Source organism: Epinephelus moara, chromosome 23 (assembly GCF_006386435.1).
Source record: "Epinephelus moara isolate mb chromosome 23, YSFRI_EMoa_1.0, whole genome shotgun sequence".
NCBI classification, from domain to species: Eukaryota; Metazoa; Chordata; class Actinopteri; order Perciformes; family Serranidae; genus Epinephelus; species Epinephelus moara.
Genome location: NC_065528.1, coordinates 32516905 through 32532171, shown reverse-complemented (window position 1 = coordinate 32532171; position 15267 = coordinate 32516905). Strand labels below are relative to the sequence as shown.

The following is a 15267-nucleotide window of genomic DNA, read 5'->3' as shown; positions in this document are numbered from 1 at the left end:
GTAATATTGCTTCATTGGCATCCTCCCATGACCCTCTACCACTGTGCCAAATTTCACATGGATTGACCAAGTCAGTGAGGAGAAAAACATGGAACACACACACAGTTTTCATCATTATATAGTAAGATGCGTCTTTAAGAGACAAACTGGCATCAACACGGTGTGATGTCAGAAAACTCTCTCTGACCTCATATCCTGGGAACCTGAAGTTGGATCCCTGCTCCTGCTGGACCGTCACCTCTGCGTCCTTCATCAGCTCCGTGCCGATGGAAAACCTCTTTCCCTGGAGACACACGGGGACGTCATTTACAAATATAAAACACAGTAGGTAGCTTATAATGATGATGATGATGGTGATGATGATGATGATGCACAGGTGAGGCTGGTCTCACCATGTAGTTGTCCAGGTTCCTCCCCTGGAAGCTGATGGGGATTTGGAAACCCACGGGGATCAGGAGCGGCTGTGGAGACTCAAACTGAGGACAGCTGTCAGGCTGCGGGACAGGAAGTCAGAACTCATTAGTAAAAATAACCATCATCATCTTCATCATCACACAGGAGGAAGAGGTATGATGAGTTTAATAATCAGAACCAACACATTATAGTTCAGTCCAGCTCTTTAAATGATCAGACGATGGTTGTAGTTTTAATTAAGTACTTTTACTAGAGAACTTCTTGCTCCACTGAACAGTACACACACACACACACACACACACACCCACACACACACCTGTTGTGGTTTGATGATGTGACTTCCTCCCGTCACGTCGTCGTTGTCGCTGCAGCTGTGATCCTGAGCGTTCCACTGACAGCCCCACTCACTGGTCACACACGCGATACACCTGAACAACACAACAACACACAAGGCTTACATGTGTGTTTGATTCAGGTGTGTGTGTGTATGTGTGTGTGTGTGTGTGTGTGTCTTACGGTGTGTTCTGGTTCTTCCTGACTGTAGCAGCACAGTTGTAGAAGTGATACTCTCCACGCGTCACCAAGATGTTGTCGTTCACCAGAACTTTGACCGGGACGGACACGTAGTCTGGACACACACACACACACACACACACACACACACACACACACACACACACACACACACACACCAGTGAAAAGTGTTTAAATTCACATGTTCTGCAGCTAAATTATCAGATTTCTTGATGCTGTTTTGAGTAAAAATAAAAAATGAGTCTTGTAAACAGTTCTTCAGTCTAACTGAAGGCACAGTCAGTACATCTGTAAAACACCTTTCAACAACACGACAGCTGCCAGAGATTTACACAAGAAACAAGATATGAAAGACAACACACACACAGTGTTACACACAGTGTAATTAAATTTCAAAAGAGAAAACAAAACAGATTTTAAATTAAACAGATTAAACAGGAGAATTAAAAACAAATGATTGCTCCTAAATTAAACACAAGGCAAACAGAAGAGTTTGAAGCCTTGATTTTATTTTATTTTATTCTACTGTATTTGATGTTGAGAGAGAGATAAAGACGGGAAGGGCAATGGAGACAGAGAGGATGACATGCAGCAAAGGGCCTTGGACCGGACTTGAACCTGGGCCACCGCAGTAAAGACGAAGGAATGCGCTCTAACCAGGATAAAAATGTCAAAATATTTTTGATGTCAGAAAAAATGTTAATAAAATGTCAAAAAATAATAAATAAATAAATAAAAATGTAAAAAATGTAAAAAAAAAAAAATAATAATAATAAAATGTAAAAAAAAACCGTAATAAAATGTCCAAAAAATAAATGAATTAAAAAATGTAAAAAAATAAAATAAAATGTAAAAAAATTAATAAAATGTAAAACAAAATAATAAAATGTCAAATTTTTTTTATAAAATGTCCAAAAAATGTGTAAATTGTAAAAAAATAATAATGTGAAAAAAAACTGAAAATGTAAATGTTAAATGTAAAAAAATCAATAAAATGTCCCCAAAAAATTAATAAAATGTCAAAAAAAGTTAATCAAATGTCCAATTTTTTTTTAATAATGTATCAAAAAAATTAATAAAATGTCCAAAAATTAAAAACATGTCCAAAATTTTTTGTAAAATGTAAAAAAAAAATACCGTGAAAAAAATTGATAAAATGTAAAATAATAATAATAAAATGTCCCCCAAAAATTAATAAAATGTCAAAAAAAGTTCAACAAATGTCCAAATTTTTTTATAATGTATCAAAAAAATTAATAAAATGTAAAAAAAAAACGTGAAAAAAAATATTAAATGTAAAAAAATCAATAAAATGTCCCCAAAAAATAAATAAAATGTCAAAAAAGTTCATCAAATGTCCAAAAAAAATTAATAATGTATCAAAAAAATGAATAAAATGTCCAAAAAATTAAAAAATGTCCCAAAAAAATTGTAAAATGTAAAAAAAAACAATAACATGAAAAAATGCATAAAATGTCAAAAAAAGTTCATCAAATTTTCAAAAAAAAAAAAAAATGTATCAAAAAAAATAATAAAATGTCCCAAAAAAATGTAATAAAATGTAAAAAAAAAATTAATAAACTGTCCCCAAAAAAATATGAAAACCTCCAGCTTCCAGGATTCCTCTGAGCCTTAATTTGAAAGAACTGAGACTTGGAGCAAACCTTGAGTTCAGAGGCGCAGATCAGGAATGTATTTTGTCCACAAACTCTTCAGACTTTAGAGCATTTTAAAATCAATTCTTTGTCACACAGGAAGCAGGAAGAACGTGGTAATGCCGCCTGCAACATGCAACTCCAGAGTCAAATGAAACCAAGCATGACTCCACAGGAAACGTCCACATATTTAGAAACACTTCCTGTACAGTAAGAGACACCTACCCTGCTGGTCAGGAGTGGGCGGGATCTCCGAGGGGTCGGGCAGCGCACAGGTAACCTGCACCTGACCGTTGACTTCATTCACCACGGCTCTGCTGACAGAAGTGCCAAACTCACACTGCAGTCTGTCCGTGATGGTCAGTGCGGGGAGGGTCGGGATGTTGATGTCCACCTGCAGGAGAGTGAGGAAGAGGAGGGAGGTTAGAGGAGGAGGAAGACGAGTCACAGAGAGAAGAATGAGAATACAGACGTCGTTACTTTCAGCTCACACTTCGACTGGCTGCTGTCACATGAACTGAAAGTGTTTCCTGCGTCTGCGAGTGAGACACCGTCACTGAGACAAGAACAAGAATTATTTAATCTTTTTTATTAATATCAAGAAAATCCAAAACCAACAGCAGCTGTTTCCTGCTGACGAGTACTGAGTTAGATTTTACATTTTTATCACACTATATGTTATGGAGTCATGGCAGTGCCAAAATAAAGAATAAAAGAAAAAGATTAAAAGATGTTTTAATCTAAAATACTAAAAAAAAACGCAGAGAATTTAATTTAAAAAAAACAACTAAAACAGTACATTAAAAAAATTGGAAAAAAGAAAATAAAAATATAAAGTGAATAAAAATATGAAAATCTACAGAGTAATAAATAAAACAATAATTTAGTAAATAATATATACAGAGGAGAAAATAACAAAATGCAAAACATGGAAATATAAAGAGAAACAAATTAAATAATAAATAATTTCCTCGTCATAATCCCACATTTATTTTCTTTTGGCTCTCCTATGACTCCATATTTATCACACTACATGTTACCTCACAGTGTTTCACCAATATATATTATAATTAAGCACATTTTCAGGAGATTCGACCACTTATAGATAAAAAACAGACAGAAATATCTATTTCTGGCGACTTTTGTCGGATCAATTAAACAGCTGACAACGTGCTTCATCACACAGATGCAAATATCTTGTAAATCCAATAATGCAGTCCGTCTTATTGAACACCGGCCACAACGACCTGAGACCATCAGGGGTAACACGGGGAGGAGACGCTTTCTTTGGTGTATCTGGTTCCCTCAGAATGAGCTGTTTATATGTTTCTACAGTAGCCCAGAACAGACAAACCAAACACTGACTCTAGATAGAGACGTTCATGTGTTCATGTTGGCCACCATAGTTGACAAAACCTCTGTGACGAGCAGCGTCAGAGAAACGCTGGTTTGTAACATGAAACATCTTGATTCAGAGTGTTTCCTGGTGAGTGTGTGTGTGTGTGTGTGTGTGTGTGTGTGTGTGTGTGCAACAAAGAGATGTGTGTGTAAGTTAGAGAGAAGTAAGAATTTAAATCCATCTGGCTGACCTTGATAAATTGTGCATACGCCTGTGTGTGTGTGTGTGTGTGTGTGTGTGTGTGTGTGTGTGTGTGTGTGTGCAGACGTGCAACCACGTGTGTCATTTGTCCCTGTGTGTGTATGAGTGTGTGTGTGCAGTAATAATTACTATTCATCTGTGCTGTGGAGAAATCAGCCTCCTCATTAGTCCTCGCTGACCTCACCCGTTTTAATTTCTCTGCTAAAGTTTTAATTCCAAACTTTCTGATCTCTGGAAACGGAGAGAAGCCCCTCAATGAATTCACCCGAGACTTCCTCCTCTTTTTAAGAATGTAAAGCTGCAGCAAGCAAAAGTAAAAGTATTTAAAGCCAAAATCCAAGCGTCTCATCAGATTAAAATCACAAACGAGGGGCTGCGCAGGAGGCGACGGTCCCAAACTCCCTAATTAAGATGCAGCAGATTCATCGGCGCTGCTGTTTGCTGAGGTTGACTTAAAGAGTCGTCTGCTGCCGGACTCCTCTCACCACAGACTGACCTCACTCTCAGAGGATTTACACATAATGGAGTCCAAATTAAAACACTCAGCACTGCCAGTGCACAAAGTTTCTGTGTTTGAGACTTCACAGCATCTGAAGCACGACTCATTAAAATCTCACTAAGATCAGATTTGAGGTCGACTCGAGTCAAACTCAGGTCAAGAACTGAGGACTCGAGAACTGACTCGACTTCCTGAAGACGTCACTGAACACCATCAGGACTCAGGCTCTGAGTATTTGGAGATAACTAATGCAGGTTACTGCTCTGATAATGTTTTTTAGGGAAAGTCAGTGTTGTTGGTTTAATATTGAAAATGCTGCATCATCATTCATTTTCTATATTAATCATGTGCTTATGATTTCCATGATTGTGGGTGTCATGTTGTAATCATACAAAAAGTAATTGAATACAACAACTTTTGCAGAGGGAGAATGAACCAACTTATGATACGCACGTATGATACGCACTGAGCACGTTGGTTTTGGGGGCAACAGGCAACAACTCATGTTGTCAAATACTGCTAATTTGTCGCGATAAGTCGGTTAATTAAAAGGGAGACGGTAACTTTTCCGGCCGCGATTAATTGCCGTACTCATGCGCGTTTGTTTTCCTCGTCTCTCTCCACCAAAGAGTCTGGACGACAAGAGTGTTCATTGCCGTGCATCGTCTGGCAGCCAGGTGAGTTGGTTCATTAGTGTAATGAACGGAGGGAAAGCTCTTGTCATCGAGGGGCTATGGGCTACACACACACACAGTGCGGTCTTCATGAGGGGGAGACGAGGCGGAGAAGAAAAAGAGAGTTGAGCATAAGAGAAAGACAGGGAACTTGTTCCTAAACCAGATGCCACGGCCCCTGTGTGGGAGTGGGATTTAAACCAAATGACAGAGGGCAGCCCAGTAATACGACCAACTTAACTGCACACCTGAGAGTGAGAGACTGACAGTCTATTTTTTTGTATTTATTTATTTATTTTGATATTTTTACGTGTTATTTCGGATATTTAAATTTTCTTTTTAGCATTCCTAAATATTCTTGTTAAATAAATGTTTATTTCTCTTTAAAAGGGTGCACTTGCATCATTATGCCTTTATTATCATTATATAAGTTTAAAAAATGGTCCAAAAACACAATATTATCGCTTATTGCAATAATTTCTGACACAATTACTCGCCCAGCAAAATTTGTTCTAGTTTGATTTGCATCAGGTGCGTCGGTTTTAGAGGCAGCGGGCTACAATCCAAGTCGTCAAACATCAGTCTGCAACAGTTTGTAACACTGCCGGAAGCTGCCATGGTATAAAGAGTGAGAAAGTCTGTACAGGGCGGGCGGGAGGGGAGGTGGATGGGTCAAACAAACTTCAGACTTTAACTCAGGAGCTCGCCGTTTGTTTCCTGTGTGAATATAAAGCCAAACCATGATGTCTGTTTAGTAAACTTAACCACTGGCTTTTGTGCCTAAACGTAAGGAAATTAACCCAAAAACAAAGTGTTTTTCTTACATTGTAAGTTTATTTTGACAAGGACTGAGAGAAAACATATTTTGTGAGGTCACACTGACCTTGACCTTTGAACTTCGACCACCAAATTCTAATCAGTTTAGTCTTCAGTCCAGGTGGACGTTTGTGTCAAAGTTGAAGAAATTCCATTAAGGTGTTCTGGAGATATTGCTCACGAGGTTGAGACAGATGCAAGGCCACAGTGACTATGACCACCAAAATCTTATCAGTTCATCGTTGAGTCCAAATGAACGTGTGCCAAATTTGACCTTTGTTGACCTCTTGGATATAAAATGTCATCATTTCATTATTTTATCCTGTTTGACATTTGTGTGAAATATTGTCACAATGAACAAATGAATTCTTGAGTTATGGCCAACAACATATTTTGTGAGGTCACACTGACCTTTGACTTCAAACCAGCAAATTCCAATCAGCTCATTCTTGAGTCCAAGTGGACGTTTGTGCCCAATTTGAAAAAAATCCCTCTAGGTGTTCTTGAGATATTGCTGTCACGAGAATGGGACAGACAATCCGAAGCATAATGTCTCCTCCCTCAGCTATCGATGGCGCAGAGGCATTAAAAAACCTTTCAAAGACAAATATTGATCATCATTAATTTGCTGATCGAGACTTGACACTTTAACTGGACTTAAGTTTGTCCCTGAGGACTGAATCCAGGTCAGTCTGAAGGAACCAGACATGACGTTAGAGACAAAGTCTTCACAGCCCAACTTTATAAAACTTCCTGTATTTGCATAGTGTTTATCATAACCTGACCTGATTGTAATTAACACGCAGCCATAATGTTGCCGTGTTTATCGTGTCTGATGAGGACGACTGTGAGAATTAAATGTTATAATCTCCATACACAACACATTCCTGTCAGCAGCTCAAGTTTCAGATAAACTTCCTAATGAATGAGTGCCGTGTGTCTGAGCTGAACGTGTGTGAAGTCTAACAGCAGTGGATTTATTCTGAGAGCAGAGAGACATGATGGGAGTAAGGTCAGTCTTCAGTCTCTACATATTGAAGGACGACGCGTCTCTCTTTAAATCAGCTCTTTGATCAATTCCTCATTAATTCACAAAGTTCAGCCGTCAGCTTCAGACACAGCCGCAGCGCACCATCCTCTCAAAACAGCTGCCGCAGCGTTTTCATTCTGAATTTTAGAGTGTTACTGAAATCAGTTTGCTCATCGTTACTTTCATGCTGCCGGCTATGATCATTTCTTCTCCTCGAAATCATGAGGATAAGAGTTTTGTTCTTCTTTTCAGGAAGAGGGAGACGTTAAGCAAGAGAACTCTTCACTAAAACCAGTCGGATCAAATCATTGAAGGGTTTTTAGCTCTTCAGGTCACATGACCTCCTGACTACACCTGTTCAAAGAAACCGTGTCTCTCCTCCATCAGTCAGATGGACCCATGATCAGGGGCAATTTACCCTTTTGTCCACCAGCCAAACGGGGAGGTACTGCCCGAATTTAACCAGCTACATAATAGATTACCATGTTTTTTGCCAGGTGAGTGAAACAAATCCTACATATTTACCAGCAACTGGCTGCTAAATGGAGCTAATGTTTTATCCTGCCCAGTATATAGATTTGTGAACTGGTGCTGGAGATCTTTCTGGGGGGATTCTGATGTACCCAAAACTAAAGAAATTATAATCTTGGGTTGTGGGGACAGCAGGCTGTGCAAAATACTCCAGACACTTCCCAGCTTCTCCTGGAGGACCCCGAGGTGTTCCCAGACCAGATGAGATCTATAATCCCTCCAGTGTGTTCTGGGTCTGCCCCGGGGCCTCCTACCAGCTGGACCAGGAGGATCCTGATCAGATGTTGACCCTCAACACGAAGGAGAAGCGGCTCTACTCCGAGCTCCCTCTGGATCGGGTATACAAGCTGCCAAAATGAGTTTCCAACTGAAAGTAATCAACCAAAAAACAAGTCAAGAAGAAAATGTGACTCTCTAATAAGCCTCTCATGCTTTTTGGTTTACAATGAATGTTTTGGGAGACGAGGAGAGACCAGTGTCTGAAAACTCTGACCGTAGCTGACAGTATGAACCCGGACAAATTAGGAAGACACTTAGCATTATTACATCTTAAGCCTAGTTCACATTGCACGATTTTCACCGCGATTTTGACGTCGCAGAGGATCGTGAGAGCCACCTTGGGTCGGAGGTGAGTCGGCAGATAGTCTGCCACGACGAGTCCTCATGTGTGAACAAGCCTACGAGCAAGTCGCCCCCTCGTCTGCGACGGGGACTGGATATCTGGCATGGTAGAAAACTGGAGAAGGCTGACACGACTGACAAAGACCATCAGCCAATGAGAGGCGGGATACGTCCCACGTCAGCACGCAGGAGGACGGAAGAAATGTGAGGAGGACAAGCTGCAGGGTTGCCAGGTCCGCTTATTAGCCACGACTCTAGGCTTGTTTCTGAAGTGGAGTCACTTCTTTTAGGCTTGTTTCCATAGCCCTGGTTGCTTGTTTCTCTCCCAAGATCTGGCAACACTGACAAGCCGGCAAGCAACAACAAAAATGGCGGCGTCCACAAGATCACGGGGAGCGCATTGTGTTTGGACCCAGGCCCTGGAGGCAGATCTGAATCAACATCGACTGGGAAGAATATCCATGCCTTTACGATGTGTCGTCTCCAAGTTAAAAAATGTAGTTTGGTGACATCACCGCGTTATCTGGGGCTCTGTCTGCGAGGCCTCGGTGGAGAAATCTTGTGGTGTGCACACAGGTCGTAACGCAGTTGGCGAGACTCCCTATGCAGAAACACACGTCGCCAAGTATGAACACTCAAAAGATTACGATAGTCTCTGTGATGGGTGAAAATCGTGTAATGTGAACTAGGCTTTAGACATGTCATAATGAGATCTTGAGCAAAACAACCACTGAATCCAGGAAGTTCTGGCCGGCTGACGTCAGAACGAAAAAGAAGAACAACAGAACAAAATGAACCGTGGTGGCACATGGCACAGGTCACACAGGAGATGACGACAGTAAGTAGGTATGACATGTAGAGTTCTTTTGTGCACTCGCATCAATGCAACATGAAAGAAAAAACTCAGCAGAACCACAAACCTTGGTTTGGACCTTCAGGTGTGAAAAGGCTCTGTGTGTGTTTCTGTCTGATGCCTTAAAACTACCCGCTGAGGGACGATTGAAGCATTTTCAATTGAGCTGAAATTAGAATTGACCGTTTACTGATCCCTACCCAGAAGAGTGATCGTCTGATCACGGCTTAGCAAACTCAGTAAGCTTCAGACTTCTCCACATGCTGAAGAGGCGTTCATGGGACCATAGTAAAAGAGATGCTCTGTATATTAAGAGTTTGGATGAGGCACAGGAGCTGAAGTATCAGAAACAGATCGAACAGCTCTGAGTGAGCTGCAAACATCCACAGCCAACACGGTCAATAATGACAAACAGTGTTGTTGTTGTTGCTCATATGTGATTCACTGTATCGAGGCGTCATCAGCAGTTTCTGTGCGAGACAATATTTCACTTTATAAGCTGAATCAGCCTGAAACCTTCAGAGCTGCGGTCAGGAACAACCGTCAGCACAAACAGAACTGATTCTATACAATAAACACCTGAGTCACATCCACACTGTGTAAATGAAAATGTCACTGAGCATCAGACAGACTGTCACTGCTCTGAGACTCCTCTGAGGGGCCCTGAGGGGGCCACGCACCAGAGGGTAAGAACCTGAGCTCAGAAGGAAAAGGACTTGGCACCCTGGGTGTGTTGGTTGTTGACGTTCTGGGACGCCGTGTCAACTTCAGCCTGTTACATGCATTGTCTGTTTTCAAAATACACTTCTGTTTTCACAGGAAATGTACAGTTTGCATACAGTCTCTTTCAGAACAAAAGCACTACGTCAGTACAACACCACCAACTGATGTTTTTTTCCTTCACCAACAGACACATGGTTGGGCTTAGGAAAAAAGAACAGGGTTTGGCTTTAGAATCTTACAGGAAGTGAACACCGGCCTCCTGGGTGAAAGTCCGTGGTTGTTGGACCCATCTACCACCCCTCCCACCAGCTCAACAGGAAGTGGATTGAGCTCAGAGAGAAATCCTACGTGTTCCTTGTCTCCTACCTGCTGAGTCTTCTTGCAGCTGAGGTTCGGCGGGTTGAAGGCCTTGATCTGAACACACTGCTGATTGGGCGACCACAGCCAGGTGTTCTCCTCCCTCCACCTGCTGCACTCCTTCTTCCTGGTGCACCTGTGAGTCGAGCAGATGGTGATCACATCTAACTTCACCAGTGATGGAAAGTACATTTACTCTACTGCTGCACTTAACAACAAATATGAGGTACTTCTGCTTTACTGGAATATTTCTATTCGCTGCTACTTTTCATGTTACGTTTTATTTTCTCCTGCAGTTCATTATTCACATACAACCAAGTGAACTGAAACTTTATTAAAAACCTTCACAGACACTTAGAGTGACTCACTTTCCCTCCAGGACACACCAGCCACAGTACGGGTCCTTCATAGAGACGCAGGAGTGGCAGTCTGTCTTCTGGTGGCAGGCCTGGACTGGAACCTTCGTGATCTGCAAACACATGACAGGCTTTTATTGTGAAAAACAGGCAGGACAAAACAGAAGACAAAACTCCATCGCTTTAAACTGATGATACAAAATAATCGTATTCATTAGTTTTGTGTGAAATTCAATTTCGCGTGAAAATGCAGGAAGTTAAAAATGTTTCTGTTGATCTGATCAATGGAAACACGCTAACATCAAAATATACAGTGAGTCTCAAATCACATATTCTGTACTAAACCCTTCATATTTTGAGTGCACAAGTGCGTTCACACTGCATAGTACAAGAAAATGCAGTGTACTACTGGTGCACTCAAAATGGTCTGAAAGTTGCATGTGGAATGATGGACACTTCTCAACGGCCGCCATCTTTGTAACAAACTTCTCAACTGTTGCCATGGCAGCTGGAGACAACAAGGAGCCTGTTAGTTCTACATGTTTTTGCACTAAGACCCAAAACTGTTGTCGAATAGAAGCTGTCAGTAATGTTTGTTGGGTCTGTAATGATTTGGTACCACAAACAATAATGCAAATGTTAACGTTAGCTTGCTAGCTAACTTGCTCCTAGCTATGGCAGCAGATTGAATCTTTATTCATACGTAAAGGAAGTATAGACGAGCTGTAAGTCACACTGAGTGGTATCAACATGTGTTTCATGTTCACATTTCACTGAGAGAGCAGTTTCTGGCTCAGAGCGAGGGCTCAGCTGGACACAGAGGACACTCAGGAGTTAAATGTGATCACTTCTGTTTTTTAAGAAAGAACGCCTGCAGAAAAATAAGGTGATAAATCTGGGGTCCATCTGAGACATGTGTTTTGTGTTTGACTGTCACAGCTGTCAGTTGTGATGCTTCGACGATGAATCACAGTTACACCCAAGATATGTGATACATCTCAGTGCTTCATGCAAACAGGTCGTAAACCCCGACAGTGTTATTTCCAAACTGATTCTGTGACATGGAACATAAATAAATCCATCACCTCAGGGGAAACTGGACTCTGTTCTCCATGTGTCTGTGTCATAGTGTCTGGTGGGAACAACAGAGAGGCTGCAGCAGTGAGACAGGCTGTACTGTAACCACTCTGTTCACACCGTCAGTGTCCACTCACAGTGTTTGTTTTGTCACTGACAGGCTCAGACTGTTATTCTAAGTGTCTGACAACATTATGAAAGGATCCCTACAGAGATAGAGCAGTCATTTTCTAAAGTTAAACAGGGACAAAAAACTGGAATCCTGCTTGTCGGCCCTGCAACAAAAACAGAAATGCTGCTTAATAATCTGAGGAATTTAACCCCCTGGATTGAATCTGAGGTGACAAGTCTTGGTGTGGTCTTAGTTCAGATCTAAGCTTCAAGTCCCACATTAACAAGGTGACGACAACATTGTTTTCCCACCTCAGAAACACAGTACAACAAGTTCTAAATCAGAAGGATACTGAAGAACTAATTCCTGCCTTTATTTCAAGCTGACTCGACAATTGTCACATATTTTTTACTGAGATGAGGTAAGATGAAATAATATAAGACAAGATGAGACGAGATGAGACGAGATGAGATGAAATGAGATGAAATGAAGTAAGACAAAATAAGATGGGATGGGACGAGATGAGATGAGGTAAGACAAAATAAGATGGGATGAGATAAGACGAGACAAGATGTGATGAAATAAGATAAGATGAAATGAGATGAGGTAAGACAAAATAAGATGGAATGAGATGAGATGAGGTAAGACAAAATAAGATGGAATGAGACGAGACGAGATGAGATGAAATAAGATAAGATGAAATGAGATGAGGTAAGACAAAATATGAGGTAAGACAAAATAAGATGGAATGAGATGAGACGAGATGAGATGAAATAAGTCCCACATTAACAAGGTGACGACAACATCGTTTTCCCACCTCAGAAACACAGTACAAGAAGTTCTAAATCACAAGGACGCTGAAGAACTAATTCCTGCCTTTATTTCAAGCTGACTCGACAATTGTCACATATTTTTTACTGAGATGAGGTAAGATGAAATAATATAAGACAAGATGAGACGAGACGAGACGAGACGAGATGAGATGAAATGAAGTAAGACAAAATAAGATGGGATGGGACGAGATGAGATGAGGTAAGACAAAATAAGATGGGATGAGACGAGACGAGACAAGATGAGATGAAATAAGATAAGATGAAATGAGATGAGGTAAGACAAAATAAGATGGAATGATATGAGACGAGATGAGATGAAATAAGATGAGATGAGGTAAGACAAAATAAAATGGAATGATATGAGGCAAGATGAGATGAAATAAGATAAGATGAAATGAGATGAGGTAAGACAAAATAAGATGGAATGATATGAGACGAGATGAGATGAAATAAGATAGAATGAGATGAGGTGAGACAAAATAAAATGGAATGAGATGAGACAAGAAGAGATGAAATAAGATGAGATGAAGTAAGACAAAATAAGATGGGATAAGATGAGATGAGATAAGATGAAATAAGATGAGATAAGACAAAATAAGATGGAATGATATGAGACGAGATGAGATGAAATAAGATAAGATGAGGTAAGACAAAATAAGATAGGATGAGATGAGACGAGATGAAATAAGATTGATATTAGATGAAGTAAGACAAAATAGGATGGGATGAGATGATATGAGATGAAATAAGATGAGATGAGATGAAGTAAGACAAAATAAGATGGAATGATATGAGACAAGACAAGATGAGATGAAATAAGATAAGATGAGATGAGGTAAGACAAAATAAGACGAGACGAGATGAAATAAGATAAGATGAGATGAGGTAAGACAAAATAAGACGAGACGAGATGAAATAAGATAAGATGAGATGGATGAGATGAGGTAAGACAAAATAAGACGAGACGAGATGAAATAAGATAAGATGAGATGAAGTAAGACAAAATAAGATGGAATTAGATGATACGAGACGAGATGAAATGAAATAAGATGGGGTAAGACAAAATAAGATGGGACGAGATGAGACAAGACGAGATGAAATAAGATAAGATGAGATGAGGCGAGGCAAGACAAAAAAAAGATGGGATGGGACGAGACGAGATAAGTTAGTCATTTTAGTAACAGTCATGTCAGTGTGTATAGAGGCAACATTGCAGCCTGTCTCACTGCTGCAGTCTCTCTGTTGTTCCCGTCAGACACTGAGACACAGACACATGGAGAACAGAGTCCAGATTAGAACATACCACAGTTCCCCTTCACTAGCAGCCTACTTGTGATCTGACTTTAATATTCTCCTGTAAAGAGAAGGTGTCGGACGGATGGTGTTTAAGTAGAGACCGTCTTCAGACCAGCTGTGGAAATAATTTAGCTGCCTGACAACGAGAAGAGGCCGCTCTAATACATTTAGATGAGCAGATGGAACAAGCTGGAGTATCGTCACTTGACTTGATGAAAGTGAATTGCCCTCTTGAAGTGCATTCTAATTAATTCATTTCTAAATCAATAACATCCATTTCACTTTCGGTGTGGCAGCGGAGAATGATGGCAAGCGAAAGAGGACAAAGGAGACAGATGAAGAGAAAAGGCAGAGGGGAAAACAAAGAGACAATGAGTGAATAAATCAATGGCTGACTGCTGTGTGCTAATGTAGACGGATGTATTGGTGTTAGTAGAATGAATGAATAGATGATCAAATAAGACAGACAGAATAAATGAAAGACTCATTAAGTCTCTCGGCCTGATGGATGAAACCAGAGAGCAGAAGTAAGCACATGACGGAGCTCCTGACCTTCTTCGTGTGGCGACACAGACGCGTTAGACGGATGGAGGAGGAGAGAAATGGAAACGAATAATCAATCCGTCCAAAGTGTGAGTGACTCTGACCTTTTTCTCCGTGGTGATGTACAGGTGTTGGAGTCTGGAATCGAACAGCAGGTTCTTGTTGACCTTGTCCCCGGTGACGTCGCCCGGCGCTCGCCCATACACCTCAGGGTTAGCCGACAGGTGAACCTTCAGCACCTGCAGGGAACACAGAAACTGCATTAACACATTTTAAAATGAATAAATGTTGGGTGAAGATGACTGAAGAGACGAGACAGAGACATTTTTATTTATCATTATTTAACCTCTCTAACTCCGCCAGGACGCCGACGTCCTCGCTCCCCCCTCCTCTGTTAAATGGTATCTCCCAGGCGCACTACGTCATCAAACCGTGTGATGTTTGGTATTGCTGGATTCAGGAAGCTCTCGAGTTTTAGAAAATAACATCGTTTTTCTTTTATTTATTATGTATTTCGCACCAGAGCAGCCTAAACACACAAAGTCCAAAATCATGATGAGTGGTGACAAGTCATGTCATGCTGTTTTTTTGACGCTCGTGATCTTATGTGGAGCTGTTAGCGGGGACTTAGCTGGTTTATAAAAGGTAAGAGTCTCACTCCTACCACTATTTTTGGCTGAGATATACCGTCTAGAAAGTGGGATCATAACTTTCACGTTTCATATGGCTTTATTTGGTGATAT

At 40.7% G+C, this 15267-nt stretch overlaps 1 protein-coding gene across 2 annotated transcripts in view; it reads right to left on the bottom strand.

Annotated features, from left to right (window-relative positions):
- The window catches only part of plxnb2a.1 (plexin b2a, tandem duplicate 1), a 263227-nt gene that overhangs the window by 48124 nt on the left and 199836 nt on the right, over window positions 1-15267 (bottom strand). For both annotated transcript variants that reach the window (XM_050035913.1, XM_050035914.1), the window contains exons 9-16: window positions 14629-14763; window positions 10676-10776; window positions 10317-10443; window positions 2829-2997; window positions 931-1042; window positions 731-842; window positions 393-494; window positions 188-283 (exon numbers count right to left, since the gene is read on the bottom strand). In XM_050035913.1, coding sequence (XP_049891870.1) covers window positions 188-283; window positions 393-494; window positions 731-842; window positions 931-1042; window positions 2829-2997; window positions 10317-10443; window positions 10676-10776; window positions 14629-14763 — 954 coding nt within the window. The remainder of the gene's footprint in view (window positions 1-187; window positions 284-392; window positions 495-730; window positions 843-930; window positions 1043-2828; window positions 2998-10316; window positions 10444-10675; window positions 10777-14628; window positions 14764-15267) is intronic.